This window comes from Coregonus clupeaformis, unplaced genomic scaffold (genome assembly GCF_020615455.1).
Source record: "Coregonus clupeaformis isolate EN_2021a unplaced genomic scaffold, ASM2061545v1 scaf1514, whole genome shotgun sequence".
NCBI lineage: Eukaryota > Metazoa > Chordata > Actinopteri > Salmoniformes > Salmonidae > Coregonus > Coregonus clupeaformis.
In genome coordinates this window covers 1-17,500 of record NW_025534968.1, presented here as the reverse complement: position 1 = coordinate 17,500, position 17,500 = coordinate 1, and the positions used below count along the sequence as shown (strand labels likewise).

The 17,500-nt window shown below is 49.3% G+C and overlaps 1 protein-coding gene across 1 annotated transcript in view; it reads right to left on the bottom strand.

Annotated features, from left to right (window-relative positions):
* The window catches only part of LOC121557939 (dihydrolipoyllysine-residue acetyltransferase component of pyruvate dehydrogenase complex, mitochondrial), a gene marked incomplete at its 5' end in the record, with an annotated part of 27,610 nt that extends 11,424 nt beyond the window's left edge, over positions 1-16,186 (bottom strand). Inside the window, 9 exon segments of the mRNA XM_045218342.1 lie at positions 553-660; positions 1,847-1,960; positions 2,505-2,575; positions 2,666-2,807; positions 6,443-6,636; positions 7,164-7,290; positions 10,997-11,132; positions 11,522-11,643; positions 16,091-16,186. Coding sequence (XP_045074277.1) covers positions 553-660; positions 1,847-1,960; positions 2,505-2,575; positions 2,666-2,807; positions 6,443-6,636; positions 7,164-7,290; positions 10,997-11,132; positions 11,522-11,643; positions 16,091-16,186 — 1,110 coding nt within the window.
* Between the last annotated feature and the right edge of the window lie 1,314 nt (positions 16,187-17,500).

The window sequence follows — 17,500 nt, the reverse complement described above, 5'->3', positions numbered from 1 at the left end:
GTTGACGCTGCACTGATGTCACGCCCCATTGTATCTCCAGCGCAACTAGCATATGGTTTTTAAATGTGTACATGCTTCTCTCCTCCGAGACAACAACAGCAGATTTGAAAACGCTTCCGCGATAGAGAGCCCGTCAGATACACACTAGTATCCTTAGCCGAATGAGGCTATCGATTATTCATGAATTAACACTCTCCTACATAAGACCACCATTTATCGGTTTCTGGGTCACAGTGGAGAGGAGAACGGAGGAGATGAGGAGAGGACAGACTTTTTCCCAGAATCTCACAAGGGTCACGCTGACAGGTCATTTATGATGAAAGAGCCCTCAGAACCCCCCCCCCAAGGCACCGATGGACCCAGACGTCCTCTCCACTAAGGAGTCTGAGTCCTCTCCACTAAGGAGTCTGAGTCCTCTCCACTAAGGAGTCTGAGTCCTCTCCACTAAGGAGTCTGAGTCCTCTCCACTAAGGAGTCTGAGTCCTCTCCACTAAGGAGTCTGAGTCCTCTGTATTCACAGTGTAAGGGTTAGCCAGAGACAGACAGACTCACAGCGTTGAGCTCCATGCGTAGTTCCAGGACTTGGTCCATGTTGACGTCAACAGACAGGTAGTAGTGGGGGATGGTCTGTTTCGACTGCATCAACCTCTGGGCGATCACCTAGGGAACAACAATAACACTATCACCTAGGGAACAACAATAACAATATCACCTAGGGAACAACAATAACACTATCACCTAGGGAACAACAATAACACTATCACCTAGGGAACAACAATAACACTATCACCTAGGGAACAACAATAACACTATCACCTAGGGAACAACAATAACACTATCACCTAGGGAACAACAATAACAATATCACCTAGGGAACAACAATAACACTATCACCTAGGGAACAACAATAACACTATCACCTAGGGAACAACAATAACACTATCACCTAGGGAACAACAATAACAATATCACCTGGACACACACACAAAACAGTCAGAAATAAGGTGTGTTTGGACTGCATCAACCTCTGGGCTATCACCAGGACACACACACATAAAAATGTTTAACATCCTGGTGAAGAGATCTTTGAGATATTTAGTTAACTGGTGTGTGCTAGTGCTGAGCGACTGGTGCTTTTTGAGGTCGGTTCAGTTTCGATAATCACAATTATTTTTTAAACAAATGTATTATGACAAAGATTTTTGTGCATTTGAATGAAAGTTCCAAAGCCAATATTTCAGTTGTGTATATTACGTAATCTTTATTTGATTACTTTATTATAGTTAATTCCTTAAAGTCATAATTTCAGCTCTGCTCAGGCAGTAGCAGTCAAACAACTATCTAACGTTATCTCTGTTCTCCTCATACTGTCCTGTCTTTAGTCCTCCTGTTTAGCTAGCCTGCCTAAGTATGCTGCAGAGCTGTCTGCCCAAATCATTTGACTAGTTCTTCAAAGTAGATAAGGCATACTGACACAAACTCCATCCCTCTTTGCCATAGCTGTGTAGGCTACATTCCTCCGTCATGCGGTCTGTGTGCATCTAACCTAACATAGCAGGCGTAAAAGTGTATCCATCTCTGTCCAAGTGGAACAGGCGCAATGGATTATGGTCATTGTAGTTAATTACCACGTTTCTGCGCTGAACTAGGTTGAATATCTGCTTAATGAAAACTACAGCCCTTCGGCCCAGCGTCTCACATAGTTCTTGACTTCATTTCTCTAGTGAATTATTTGATTTCTCTCTAGAGAAACGGCACGTTGGGCTCACAAAAAATGTAAATGGAATTCAAGTAATTGAACCGACATCGGTTAATCACTCAGGACTAGTGTGTGTGAGAGCGTTACCCTGCGGATGTTGCTGATAGGGACGTCGGTGAAGGTGCCTGTTGGCGTGGCAACAGCCGGGGCAGGTGTAGGGGCGGGGCCAGCCGTGGAAGGTGGAGCTGCAGCAACAGGAGCCTACACACCATCAGAAAACCAATCCAGTCTTGACTGAACATTGCATCAGAAAACCAATCCAGTCTTGACTGAACATTGCATCAGAAAACCAATCCAGTCTTGACTGAACATTGCATCAGAAAACCAATCCAGTCTTGACTGAACATTGCATCAGAAAACCAATCCAGTCTTGACTGAACATTGCATCAGAAAACCAATCCAGTCTTGACTGAACATTGCATCAGATGTGTCAACAGAAAATGTTTTATACTAAATTTGAATCAATGGTATGTAGAAAAAACAAAACACATTAAAAAACATAAATGCAGTAAAGTGTGTGAGTGAGAGTGTGAGTGAGTGAGTGAGAGTGTGAGTGAGTGAGTGAGAGTGTGAGTGAGAGTGTGAGTGAGAGTGTGAGTGAGTGAGAGTGTGAGTGAGTGAGTGAGTGAGTGTGAGTGAGTGAGTGAGAGTGTGAGTGAGTGAGTGAGAGTGTGAGTGAGTGAGTGAGAGTGTGAGTGAGTGAGTGAGAGTGTGAGTGAGTGAGTGAGAGTGTGTGGTGACTTACGGTAGGAGCAGCCTTGGGGGGGACGAAGGTCTCAATGTCTTTCTTGGTGACTCTGCCATCAGGACCGGAGCCTGCAATGTACACACACACAAACAGAACATGCGTCAGAGAGAGGAAGTGTGTGTGTGTGTGTGTGTGTGTGTGTGTGTGTGTGTACTCACCGTTGACCTGGGCCAGGTCAATGCCCTTCTCGGCAGCGAGCTTCTTGGCGAGCGGGCTGGCGAAGACACGCCCTTTCCTTGGGGTTACCGGGGCAACGGGGGATGGACTAGAGCCGGCTGCTGCAGGAGGAGGGGCTACAGTCTAGAAGACACACAGTGTTGTTATTCTCTAGTCTGTCAGAGAACCATCTGGAAAATGTTTCATTAGCAAGATCTCTAACAACGCTAGCTAACAAGTTATAATACAAGATCTCTAACAAGTTATAATACAAGATCTCTAACAACGCTAGCTAACAAGTTATAATACAAGATCTCTAACAAGTTATAATACAAGATCTCTAACAACGCTAGCTAACAAGTTATAATACAATATCTCTAACAAGTTATAATACAAGATCTCTAACAACGCTATCTAACAAGTTATAATACAAGACATCAGAATATTGTGTGTGTCAAATCAATTTAAAAAAATGTCACATGCTTCGTAAACAACAGGTACAGAATAACAGTGAAATGCTTAATTACAACGCTTCCCAACAATACAGAGAAAATAATAACACAATAAATACACAATGAGTAGAGCTGGGAGAGCTGGACAAACATCCATATCGAGTAGAGCTGGGAGATATGGACAAACATCCATATGGAGTAGAGCTGGGAGATATGGACAAACATCCATATTGAGTAGAGCTGGGAGATATGGACAAACGTCCATATGGAGTAGAGCTGGGAGATATGGACAAACGTCCATATGGAGTAGAGCTGGGAGATATGGACAAACATCCATATTGAGTAGAGCTGGGAGATATGGACAAACGTCCATATGGAGTAGAGCTGGGAGATATGGACAAACATCCATATGGAGTAGAGCTGGGAGATATGGACAAACGTCCATATGGAGTAGAGCTGGGAGATATGGACAAACATCCATATTGAGTAGAGCTGGGAGATATGGACAAACATCCATATTGCAATAAATTGCCTGAATTGATGTGATAACAACAAATTGAACAATAAGTTTATAACATTAATCAAATCAAATGTAAAGCGCTGCTCTGCGTTCTTAACAGCACTACCAACAAGGCAGGTCCTACAGGCCCTAGTTTTGTCGCACCTGGACTACTGTTCAGTCATGTGATCAGATGCCACAAAGACGGACTTGGGAAAATTGCAAATGGCTCAGAACAGGGCAGCACGGCTGGCCCTTAAAAGTACACAGAGAGCTAACATTAATAATATGCATGTCAATCTCTCCTGGCTCAAAGTAGAGGAGAGATTGACTTCATCACTACTTGTTTTTGTAAGAGGTGTTGACAAGCTGAATGCACCGAGCTGTCTGTTTGAACTACTGGCACACAGCTCAGACACCCATGCATACCCCACAAGACATGCCACCAGAGGTCTCTTCACAGTCCCCAAGTCCAGAACAGACTATGGGAGGTGCACAGTACTACATAGAGCCATGACTACATGGAACTCTATTCCACATCAGGTAACTGATGCAAGCAGTAAAATCAGATTTAAACAACAGATAATAATACACCTTATGGAACAGCTGGGACTGTGAAGAGACACACACATAGACACACGATAACATACGCACTATACACATACGTACACATGGATTTTGCTGGGATGGGGGATCCATAATAAATACAAATACGAGGTAATAACTTGGTTATATACACGGGGTAGCAGTACTGAGTCGATGTGCAGGGGAAAAGGTAATACACTAGATTTACAAAAGTATGTGGACACCCCTTCAAATTAGTGGATTCGGCTATTTCAGCCACACCTGTTGCTGACAGGTATAGAAAATCGAGCACACAGCCATGCAATCTCCATAGACAAACACTGGCAGTAGAATGGCCTTACTGAAGAGTTCAGTGACTTTCAACGTGGCACCGTCATAGGATGCCACCTTTCCAACAAGTCAGTTCATAAAATGTCTGCCCTGCTAGAGCTGCCCCGGTCAACTGTAAGTGCTGTTATTGTGAAGTGGAAACGTCTAGGAGCAACAACGGCTCAGCCACGAAGTGGTCGGCCACACAAGCTCACAGAACGGGACCGCCGAGTGCTGAAGTGCGTAAAGGTCGTTTGTCCTCGGTTGCAACACTCACTACAGAGTTCCGAACTGCCTCTGGAAGCAACGTCAGCACAATAACTGTTCGTCGGGAGCTTCATGAAATGGGTTTCCATGGCCAAGCAACCACACAAGCCTAAGATCACCATGTGCAATGCCAAGCGTCGGCTGGAGTGGTGTAAAGCTCGCCACCATTGGACTCTGGAGCAGTGGAAACATGTTCTCTGGAGTGATGAATCACGCTTCACTATCTGGCAGTCCAACGCTGCCTGCCCGAATGCCAGTTGCCATACCAGGCGGTGATGCAGCCAGTCAGGATGCTCTCAATGGTGCAGCTGTAGAACGTTTTGAGGATCTGAGGGCCCATGACAAATCTTTTCAGCCTCCTGAGGGCGAAGAGGCGTTGTCATGCCTTCTTCACAGATGTGTTGTTGCCTACCCTCACCACCTGGGGGCGGCCCGCCAGGAAGTCCAGGATCCAGTTGCAGAGGGAGGTGTTTAGTCCCAGGGTCCTTAGCTTAGTGATGAGCTTTGAGGGCACTATGGTGTTGAACGCTGGAGCTGTAGTCAATGAACAGCATTCTCACGTAGGTGTTCCTCTTGTCCAGGTGGGAAAGGGCAGTGTGGAGTGCCATTGAGATTGCGTCTTCTGTGGATCTGTTGGGGCGGTATGCAAATTGGAGTGGGTTACTGGGATAATGGTGTTGATGTGGAGCCATGACCAGCCTTTCAAAGCGCTTTCATGGCTACAGACGTGAGTGCTGCGGTCGGTAGTCATTTAGGCAGGTTAACGTGGTGTTCTTGGGCACAGGGACTTTGGCGGTCTGCATGTAGGGTCGTCTGCTCCGAGCAGGCATCATCACCTCCTCCCTTCATCTTACCCAAAGCTGCCGTCCGGTCCAGATGATGGAAAAACTAACGAGATGTATGTTATCCACGTCCTCGTTCAGCCACGACTCCCAGAAACATAGAATGTTCCAGTTCTTCAGGTCCCGTTGATAGGATAGTTGATGGTCCCGTTGATTATCTGTTCACCAACGTAGTCTCGTCAGGATGCCGCCTCGCCTCGCCTGCCCTCTCACTCTCTTCCACTGCTGACTCCATGTAGAAATTGTTAGTGATCACTGTTCTGATGTCCAGAAGCAGTTTTCAGTCATAGGAAACGCTGGCGGAGACATAATGTACCCAAAGAGTTAAGATCAAGGTTAAAGAAAACACACAATAGAGAATCAGGAACCCGTAAAAGGCCTGTGTGTTACCGGTGCTGTGTGTGTGTTACCGGTTCTGTGTGTGTGTGTGTTACCGGTGCTGTGTGTGTGTTACCGGTTCTGTGTGTGTGTGTGTTACCGGTGCTGTGTGTTTGTGTTACCGGTTCTGTGTGTTTGTGTTACCGGTGCTGTGTGTGTGTTACACGGGTGCTGTGTGTGTGTGTTACGGTGCTGTGTGTGTGTTTACGGTGCTGTGTGTGTGTTACGGTTCTGTGTGTGTTACCCGGTTCTGTGTGTGTGTTACCGGTGCTGTGTGTGTGTTACGTGCTGTGTGTGTGTGTTACGTGCTGTGTGTGTGTGTTACCGGTTCTGTGTGTGTGTTACCGGTGCTGTGTGTGTGTTACCGGTGCTGTGTGTGTGTTACCGGTGCTGTGTGTGTGTGTTACCGGTGCTGTGTGTGTGTTACCGGTGCTGTGTGTGTGTTACCGTGCTGAGCGGGGGAGGAGCGGGGGTGTGGGGTGGAGACTTCAGCTCCTGCGGTCTCACGTAGTCGCTGAAGGCTGCGATGTCACTCTCTCTTCTCCACGATGAGATGCAGAAGGAGCGCCCAGTGGAACGTCACGCGTTCCCCTCAGACACCATGATCTTGGCCAGGTAACCCTCTTCCCTGCACTCAAACCCTACACACACACACACACACACACACACACACACACACACACACACACACACACACACACACACACACACACACACACACACACACACACACACACACACACACACACACACACACACACACACACACACACACACACACACACACACACACACACACACACACACAGTTACAATTGATATCACACTGTGTGTGTGATGTGTGTGTCTGAGTGTTGATACAGTGTGTGTGTGTGGTGTGTGTGTGTGTGTGTGGTGTGTGTGTGTGTGTGGTGTGGTGTGTGGTGTGTGGTGTGTGTGGTGTGTGTGTGTGTGTGTGTGTGTGTGTGTGTGTGGTGTGTGTGTGTGTGGTGTGTGTGTGTGTGTGTGTGGTGTGTGTGTGTGTGTGTGTGTGGTGTGGTGTGTGTGGTGTGTGTGGTGTGTGTGTGTGTGGTGTGTGTGTGTGGTGTGTGGTGTGTGTGGTGTGTGTGTGTGTGGTGTGTGGTGTGTGTGGTGTGTGTGTGTGTGTGTGTGGTGTGTGTGTACTGACCGATGGTAGCCTTGTCCGTCTCTATCTCTGCCAGTAGATCTCCTTCACTGAGTTTCTCTCCAACCTTCTTCTCCCAGCGCTGCACCGTCCCCATCGTCATAGTAGGAGACAGCGCTGGCAGACACACCTAACACCCACGGACATGTTTGGATGGTTTAGTAGGAGACAGCGCTGGCAGACACACCTAACACCCACGGACATGTTTGGATGGTTTAGTAGGAGACAGCGCTGGCAGACACACCTAACACCCACGGACATGTTTGGATGGTTTAGTAGGAGACAGCGCTAGCAGACACACCTAACACTCACGGACATGTTTGGATGGTTTAGTAGGAGACAGCGCTGGCAGACACACCTAACACACACGGACATGTTTGGATGGTTTAGTAGGAGACAGCGCTGGCAGACACACCTAACACCCCACGGACATGTTTGGATGGTTTAGTAGGAGACAGCGCTGGCAGACACACCTAACACACACGGACATGTTTGGATGGTTTAGTAGGAGACAGCGCTGGCAGACACACCTAACACCCACGGACATGTTTGGATGGTTTAGTAGGAGACAGCGCTGGCAGACACACCTAACACCCACGGACATGTTTGGATGGTTTAGTAGGAGACAGCGCTGGCAGACACACCTAACACCCACGGACATGTTTGGATGGTTTAGTAGGAGACAGCGCTGGCAGACACACCTAACACCCACGGACATGTTTGGATGGTTTAGTAGGAGACAGCGACTGGCAGACACACCTAACACCCTACGGACATGTTTGGATGGTTTAGTAGGAGACAGCGCTGGCAGACACACCTAACACCCACGGACATGTTTGGATGGTTTAGTAGGAGACAGCGCTGGCAGACACACCTAACACCCACGGACATGTTTGGATGGTTTAGTAGGAGACAGCGCTGGCAGACACACCTAACACCCACGGACATGTTTGGATGGTTTAGTAGGAGACAGCGCTGGCAGACACACCTATCACACCCACGGACATGTTTGGATGGTTTAGTAGGAGACAGCGCTGGCAGACACACCTAACACACACGGACATGTTTGGATGGTTTAGTAGGAGACAGCGCTGGCAGACACACCTAACACCCACGGACATGTTTGGATGGTTTAGTAGGAGACAAGCGCTGGCAGACACACTAACACACACGGACATGTTTGGATGGTTTAGTAGGAGACAGCGCTGGCAGACACACCTAACACCCACGGACATGTTTGGATGGTTTAGTAGGAGACAGCTGGCAGACACACCTAACACCCACGGACATGTTTGGATGGTTTAGTAGGAGACAGCGCTGGCAGAGCACACCAACACCCACGGACATGTTTGGATGGTTTAGTAGGAGACAGCGCTGGCAGACACACCTAACACCCACGGACATGTTTGGATGGTTTAGTAGGAGACAGCGCTGGCAGACACACCTAACACCCACGGACATGTTTGGATGGTTTAGTAGGAGACAGCGCTGGCAGACACACCTAACACCCACGGACATGTTTGGATGGTTTAGTAGGAGACAGCGCTGGCAGACACACCTAACACCCACGGACATGTTTGGATGGTTTAGTAGGAGACGGAAGCGCTAGCAGACACACCTAACACACACGGACATGTTTGGATGGTTTAGTAGGAGACAGCGCTGGCAGACACACCTAACACCCACGGACATGTTTGGATGGTTTAGTAGGAGACAGCGCTGGGAGACACACCTAACACCCACGGACATGTTTGGATGGTTTAGTAGGAGACAGCGCTGGCAGACACACCTAACACCCCGGACATGTTTGGATGGTTTAGTAGGAGACAGCGCTGGCAGACACACCTAACACCCACGGACATGTTTGGATGGTTTAGTAGGAGACAGCGCTGGGAGACACACCCCTAACACCCACGGACATGTTTGGATGGTTTAGTAGGAGACAGCGCTGGCAGACACACCTAACACCCACGGACATGTTTGGATGGTTTAGTAGGAGACAGCGCTGGCAGACACACCTAACACCCACGGACATGTTTGGATGGTTTAGTAGGAGACAGCGCTGGCAGACACACCTAACACCCACGGACATGTTTGGATGGTTTAGTAGGAGACAGCGCTGGCAGACACACCTAACACCCACGGACATGTTTGGATGGTTTAGTAGGAGACAGCGCTGGCAGACACACCTAACACCCACGGACATGTTTGGATGGTTTAGTAGGAGACAGCGCTGGCAGACACACCTAACACCCACGGACATGTTTGGATGGTTTAGTAGGAGACAGCGCTGGCAGACACACCTAACACACACGGACATGTTTGGATGGTTTCTGATAACAATAATTGGACTGGTCGGGGACTTCAACGAATTTTAATTGAAAGTGTTTAGTCCAGGAAAATGTATAGTGTGTGTGTGTTGGCAGGGAGCTGCCAGGTGAATGTGTGTGTTGGCAGGGAGCTGCCAGGTGTATGTGTGTTGGCAGGGAGCTGCCAGGTGAATATGTGTGTTGGCAGGGAGCTTCCAGGTGAATATGTGTGTTGGCAGGGAGCTGCCAGGTGAATATGTGTGTTGGCAGGGAGCTGCCAGGTGAATATGTGTGTTGGCAGGGAGCTGCCAGGTGAATATGTGTGTTGGCAGGGAGCTTCCAGGTGAATATGTGTGTTGGCAGGGAGCTGCCAGGTGAATATGTGTGTGGGCAGGGAGCTGCCAGGTGTATGTGTGTGGGCAGGGAGCTGCCAGGTGTATGTGGGCAGGGAGCTGCCAGGTGTATGTGTGTTGGCAGGGAGCTGCCAGGTGTATGTGTGTTGGCAGGGAGCTTCCAGGTGAATATGTGTGTGGGCAGGGAGCTGCCAGGTGAATATGTGTGTTGGCAGGGAGCTGCCAGGTGTATGTGTGTTGGCAGGGAGCTGCCAGGTGTATGTGTGTTGGCAGGGAGCTGCCAGGTGTATGTGTGTTGGCAGGGAGCTGCCAGGTGTATGTGTGTTGGCAGGGAGCTGCCAGGTGAATATGTGTGTTGGCAGGGAGCTGCCAGGTGAATATGTGTGTTGGCAGGGAGCTGCCAGGTGTATGTGTGTTGGCAGGGAGCTGCCAGGTGTATATGTGTGGGCAGGGAGCTGCCAGGTGTATGTGTGTGGGCAGGGAGCTGCCAGGTGTATGTGTGTTGGCAGGGAGCTGCCAGGTGTATGTGTGTTGGCAGGGAGCTGCCAGGTGTATATGTGTGGGTAGGAGGCTGCCAGGTGAATATGTGTCCTACCTTCATGTGTGTGGGTAGGGAGCTGCCAGGTGTATGTGTGTTGGCAGGGAGCTGCCAGGTGTATGTGTGTGGGCAGGGAGCTGCCAGGTGTATGTGTGTGGGTAGGGAGCTGCCAGGTGTGTGTGTGTGGGTAGGGAGCTGCCAGGTGTATGTGTGTGGGTAGGGAGCTGCCAGGTGTATGTGTGTTGGCAGGGAGCTGCCAGGTGTATGTGTGTGGGTAGGGAGCTGCCAGGTGTGTGTGTTGGCAGGGAGCTGCCAGGTGTATGTGTGTGGGTAGGGAGCTGCCAGGTGTATGTGTGTGGGTAGGGAGCTGCCAGGTGTGTGTGTCCTACCTTCATGTGTGTTGGCAGGGAGCTGCCAGGTGTATGTGTGTGGTAGGAGGCTGCCAGGTGTATGTGTGTGGTGGTAGGAGCTGCCAGGTGTATGTGTGTTGGCAGGGAGCTGCCAGGTGTATGTGTGTGGGTAGGGAGCTGCCAGGTGTGTGTGTGTTGGCAGGGAGCTGCCAGGTGTATGTGTGTGGGTAGGGAGCTGCCAGGTGTATGTGTGTGGGTAGGGAGCTGCCAGGTGTGTGTGTCCTACCTTCATGTGGGTGGGCAGGGAGCTGCCGGGGGTGACAGTGGGAGGAAGAGGAGGGGGCGTGGCAGCTGCAGAAGGGGAAGAGGAAGCAGCCAGCTTGTCCAACGTCAGGTCCTTAAAGGCTGGGATCAGATCAGCGCTGATGACACACATACACAGGTTAGAACACACAAGCACAAAACACACACACTCACACACAGGGTAAAATATACTCAAACACACACACAGGGTAAAATATACTCAAACACACACACAGGGTAAAATATACTCAAACACACACACAGGGTAAAATATACTCAAACACACACACACAGGGTAAAATATACTCAAACACACACACACAGGGTAAAATATACTCAAACACACACACACAGGGTAAAATATACTCACACACACACACACACAGGGTAAAATATACTCAAACACACACACAGGGTAAAATATACTCAAACACACACACACACAGGGTAAAATATACTCAAACACACACACAGGGTAAAATATACTCAAACACACACACAGACGTACCTGTCGACAGTGATGCAGATGACTGAGCCCACGGAAACTCCAGTTCCTTCAGCTACCAGGATCTTAGCCAGGTAACAGTCCTCCAACAGTTCAAACCCTACGGTGGCCTTGTCAGTCTCCACCTAACATACATACAGTTAGCCAGGTAACAGTCATCCAACAGTTAAAACCCTACGGTGGCCTTGTCAGTCTCCACCTAACATACATACAGTTAGCCAGGTAAACAGTCCTCCAACAGTTCAAACCCCTACGGTGGCCTTGTCAGTCTCCACCTAACATACATACAGTTAGCCAGGTAACAGTCCTCCAACAGCTCAAACCCTACGGTGGCCTTGTCAGTCTCCACCTAACATACATACAGTTAGCCAGGTAACAGTCCTCCAACAGCTCAAACCCTACGGTGGCCTTGTCAGTCTCCACCTAACATACATACAGTTAGCCAGGTAACAGTCCTCCAACAGCTCAAACCCTACGGTGGCCTTGTCAGTCTCCACCTAACGCCATGCTACCAGTTACTGCCAGGTAACAGTCCTCCAACAGCTCAAAACCCTACGGTGGCCTTGTCAGTCTCCACCTAACATACATACAGTTAGCCAGGTCTGTGTTCACTACATATGAAACAGAGGAACACAAACTCAAGATAAAGAGGGGAAGAAAAGAGGAGGGGAAACCGTTTGAATGAATCCGACCATCCTCCTTCACACCTCACTCACTAAACTGAAATAGAAACCATCATCAAAGTAACATTCAAAGGATCCATTTATCTATATCTACTGAACAAACTCACTATAATTATGATTAAGTTGAAACATCTGAGAATTTCCTGAAATTATTTTTTTAAACTGTCAAACCACGTTGTGATCTTAAGGTGGAGTTTTGCCAACAACCGTCACAAAATGCTTTGCAAAGGATAGTGCATCTTTATACATCGTGGTAGGGTCAGGGTTAGACACCGTGGTAGGGGTTATACACCGTGGTAGGGTCAGGGTTGTACACCGTGGTAGGGTCAGGGTTATACACCGTGGTAGGGTCAGGGTTAGACACCGTGGTAGGGTCAGGGTTATACACCGTGGTAGGGTCAGGGTTAGACACCGTGGTAGGGTCAGGGTTAGACACCGTGGTAGGGGTTATACACCGTGGTAGGGTCAGGGTTAGACACCGTGGTAGGATCAGGTTATACACCGTGGTAGGGTCAGGGTTATACACCGTGGTAGGATCAGGGTTAGACACCGTGGTAGGGGTTATACACCGTGGTAGGGTCAGGGTTAGACACCGTGGTAGGATCAGGGTTATACACCGTGGTAGGGTCAGGGTTAGACACCGTGGTAGGGTCAGGGTTAGACACCGTGGTAGGGTCAGGGTTATACACCTGAGTAGGGTCAGGTTATACACCGTGGTAGGGTCAGGGTTAGACACCGTGGTAGGGTCAGGGTTATACACCGTGGTAGGGTCAGGGTTAGACACCGTGGTAGGTCAGGGTTAGACACCGTGGTAGGGTCAGGTTAGACACCGTGGTAGGGTCAGGTTAGACACCGTGGTAGGGTAGTCAGGGTTCACCGTGGTAGGGGTTATACACCATGGTGGGGTCAGGGTTATACACCGTGGTAGGGTCAGGGTTATACACCGTGGTAGGGTCAGGGTTATACACCGTAGTAGGGTCAGGTTATACACCGTGGTAGGGTCAGGGTTATTCACCATGGTAGGGTCAGGGTTATTACACCGTGGTAGGGGGTTATACACCATGGTAGGGTCAGGTTAACACACCGTGGTAGGGTCAGGGTTATACACCGTGGTAGGGTCAGGGTTATACACCGTGGTAGGGTCAGGGGTTATACACCGTGGTAGGGTCAGTTATACACCGTGGTAGTCAGGTTAGACACGTGGTAGTCAGGTTAGACACCGTGGTAGGTCAGGGTTATACACCGTGGTAGGGGTTATACACCGTGGTAGGTCAGGGTTGAACACCGTGGTAGGGTCAGGGTTATACACCGGTGGTAGGGGGTTATACACCATGGTAGGGTCAGGGTTGATACACCGTGGTAGGGTCAGGTTATACACCGTGGTGGGGTCAGGGTTATACACCGTGGTAGGGTCAGGTTCTTATACACCGTGGTAGGGTCAGGTTAGACACCGTGGTAGGGTCAGGGTTATACACCGTGGTAGGGTCAGGGTTATACACCGTTGAGGTCAGGGTTATACACGTGGTAGGGTCAGGGTTATACACCGTGTAGGGTCAGGGTTATACACCGTGGTAGGGTCAGGGTTATACACCGTGGTGAGGTTAGGGTTAGACACCGTGGTAGGGTCAGGGTTAGACACCGTGGTAGGGTCAGGGTTAGACACCGTGGTAGGGTCAGGGTTATACACCGTGGTAGGGTCAGGTTAGACACCGTGGTAGGGTCAGGGTTAGACACCGTGGTAGGGTCAGGTTAGACACCGGGTAGGTCAGGGTTAGACACCGTGGTAGGATCAGGGTTATACACCGCTTATACACCATGGTAGGGTCAGGGTTAGACACCGTGGTAGGGTCAGGGTTAGACACCGTGGTAGGGTCAGGGTTAGACACCGTGGTAGGGTCAGGGTTAGACACCGTGGTAGGGTCAGGGTTAGACACCGTGGTAGGGTCAGGGTTATACACCGTGGTAGGGTCAGGGTTATACACCGTGGTAGGGGTTATACACCGTGGTAGGGTCAGGGTTATACACCGTGGTAGGGTCAGGGTTATACACCATGGTAGGGGTTATACACCATGGTAGGGTCAGGGTTATACACCGTGGTAGGGTCAGGTTATCACCGTGGTAGGGTCAGGGTTAGACACCGTGGTAGGGTCAGGGTTATACACCGTGGTAGGGTCAGGGTTATACACCGTGGTAGGGGTTATACACCGTGGTAGGGTTATACACCGTGGTAGGGTCGAGATACACCGTGGTAGGGTCAGGGTTATACACCGTGGGTAGGGTCAGGGTTATACACCATGGTAGGGTCAGGGTTATACACCGTGGTAGGGTCAGGGTTATACACCGTGGTAGGGTCAGGGTTATACACCGTGGTAGGGTCAGGGTTATACACCATGGTAGGGTCAGGGTTATACACCGTGGTAGGGTCAGGGTTATACACCGTGGTAGGGTCAGGGTTATACACCATGGTAGGGTCAGGGTTATACACCGTGGTAGGGGTTATACACCGTGGTAGGGGTTATACACCGTGGTAGGGTCGGGGTTATACACCGTGGTAGGGTCAGGGTTATACACCGTGGTAGGGTCAGGGTTAGACACCGTGGTAGGGTCAGGGTTAGACACCGTGGTAGGGTCAGGGTTAGACACCGTGGTAGGATCAGGGTTATACACCGTGGTAGGGTCAGGGTTTACACCGTGGTAGGGTCAGGGTTATACACCGTGGTAGGGTCAGGGTTATACACCGTGGTAGGGTCAGGTTATACACCGGTGGTAGGGTCAGGTTATACACCGGTGTGGAGTCGGGTTATACACCGTGGTAGGGTCAGGTTATACACCGTGGTAGGGTCAGGGTTATCACACCGTGGTAGGGGTCAGGGTTAAGACACCGTGGTAGGGTCAGGGGTTATACACCGTGGTAGGGTTAGGGTTAGACACTGTGGTAGGGTCAGGTGTTAGACACCTGGTGAGGGCCAGGTTATACACCGTGGTAGGGGTTATACACCATGGTAGGGTCAGGTTATACACCATGGTAGGGTCAGGGTTATACACCGTGGTAGGGTCAGGGTTATACACCCCGTGGTAGGGTCAGGGTTATACACCATGGTAGGTCAGGGTTATACACCGTGGTAGGGGTTATATATCCATGGTAGGGTCAGGGTTATACACCGTGGTAGGGTCAGGTTATACACCGTGGGTAGGGTCAGGGTTAGACACCGTGGTAGGAACTAAAGCAGTTCTAGTATCTGAATCAGGAACTAAGGGTTAGTATCAGAAGCTCAGCTGATCACGTCTCTCTGTGTGTGTTTAATACGGTTATCATCTCCCTGTGTGTGTTTCTGTGTGTTATTTATGGTATGTGGACATTCCGGCTCATTCCAAAAATCATGGTCTTAAATATGGAGTTGGTCCCCTTTGCTGCTATAACAGCCTCCACTCTTCTGGGAAGGCTTTCCACTAGATGTTGGAACATTGCTGCAGGACTTGCTTCCATTCAGCCACAAGAGCGTTAGTGAGGTCGGGCACTGATGTTGGGCGATTAGGCCTGGCTCGCAGTCGACGTTCCCAATTCATCCCAAAGGTGTTCGATGGGTTGAGGTCAGGGTTCTGTGCAGACCAGTCAGGTTCTTCCACACCGATCTCGACCAAACCATTTCTGTATGGACCTCGCTTTGTGCACGGGGGCATTGTCATGCTGAAACAGGAAAGGGCCTTCCCAAACTGTTGCCACAAAGTTGAAGCAAATAGTGGATTCGGCTATTTCAGCCATTCCCTAACGCAAACCCTGGTATGTGTAGTCACCTCAGCGATCAGGTCTCCCTCTGTGTGTGTGTGTGTGTGTGTCCCTCATTGTGTGTGTGTGTGTTCCCTCATTGTGTGTGTGTGTGCGAGTCACCTCAGCGATCAGGTCTCCCTCGTTGATCTTGTCTCCCTCCTTCTTCTCCCAGCGAGCGATGGTTTCTGTCTGCATAGTGGGGGACAGAGCAGGCAGCTCCACCAAATACACACACACACACACACACACACACACACACACACACACACACAGACACACACACACACACACAGACACACACACAGATACGTTAGAATGATGGTTCCTGTCTGCATAGTGGGGGACAGAGCAGGAAGCTCCACCTCTCACACACACACGTTAGAGCAATGGTTCCAGGGACACAGCTAGCTAGCTGGTTAGCTCCCGGGACACAGCTAGCTAGCTGGTTAACTACCGCTGCTCCCAGGACACAGCTAGCTAGCTGGTTAACCATCGCTCCCCCAGGGGACACAGCCCCAAGCCTAGCTGGTTAGGTACCGCTGCTCCCAGGGACACAGCTAGCTAGCTGGTTAGGTACCGCTGCTCCCAGGGACACAGCTAGTTGGGGCTGGTTAGTCACCTTCTCCCAGGACACAGCTAGCTGCTATTACTACCGGCTGCTCCCAGGGACACAGCTAGCTAGCTGGTTCGCTATCGCTGCTCCCAGGGACACAGCTAGCTATGCTAACCACTGCTACCAGGCACTTTGTCACTGACTGCTCACTCCAGATAGGTGGTGAATGACAGCTAGCTAGTACCCTATTCCTCCCACTAGGGCCAGCTAGCTAGTTTAGCCAACTAGCTAACAAGCCAACTCCACTGACATCACTTTGTTCCTGATTGACCATATTAGCTACAATCAAAACTAGACTATTAGCTAGCAAATTATTATTTTTTTTATTAACAAACGATCAACAAACAAAAAGAGGAACAGTCATACATTAAAAGGCATACATACAAACCACCAGGAATCCTACACAAACAAATCATATTCTTAATAATACTACAGGTTTTTCATTTTAGTTCATGTTATTGTTTCAATTCATTTATAAAGAGAAAAATGTTTATGTTTTCAATAAGACCATTTGTGAACATGAAATGTTCCTATTATTACCTATTAAATATACTACATCCTTATCAATATCGAATTTCTGAAATAAATAATTCTCAAAAGCATTAAATTGTACAAGATGTCCAGTTTTTCTTTGTAACAAAGTTCTGTATGTCAATGATTTTTTTATTTTATTTTACTATAAAAACAGGTAAAACAAATGAAAACTGTCTCCTTCTCCAATAATCACAATTATAATCAGTTGTCATGCCCTGACCCATAGAACTCTTGTTTGGTGAGTCAGGGTGTGGAGATCTGTTTTAGGTTCTAGTATGTCTATTTCTACGTTGCAGTGCTAGGTTGTGTGTCTAGGTTTGGCCGGGGTGGTTTTCAATCAGAGGCAGCTGTCGCTCGTTGTCTCTGATTGGGGATCATCCTTA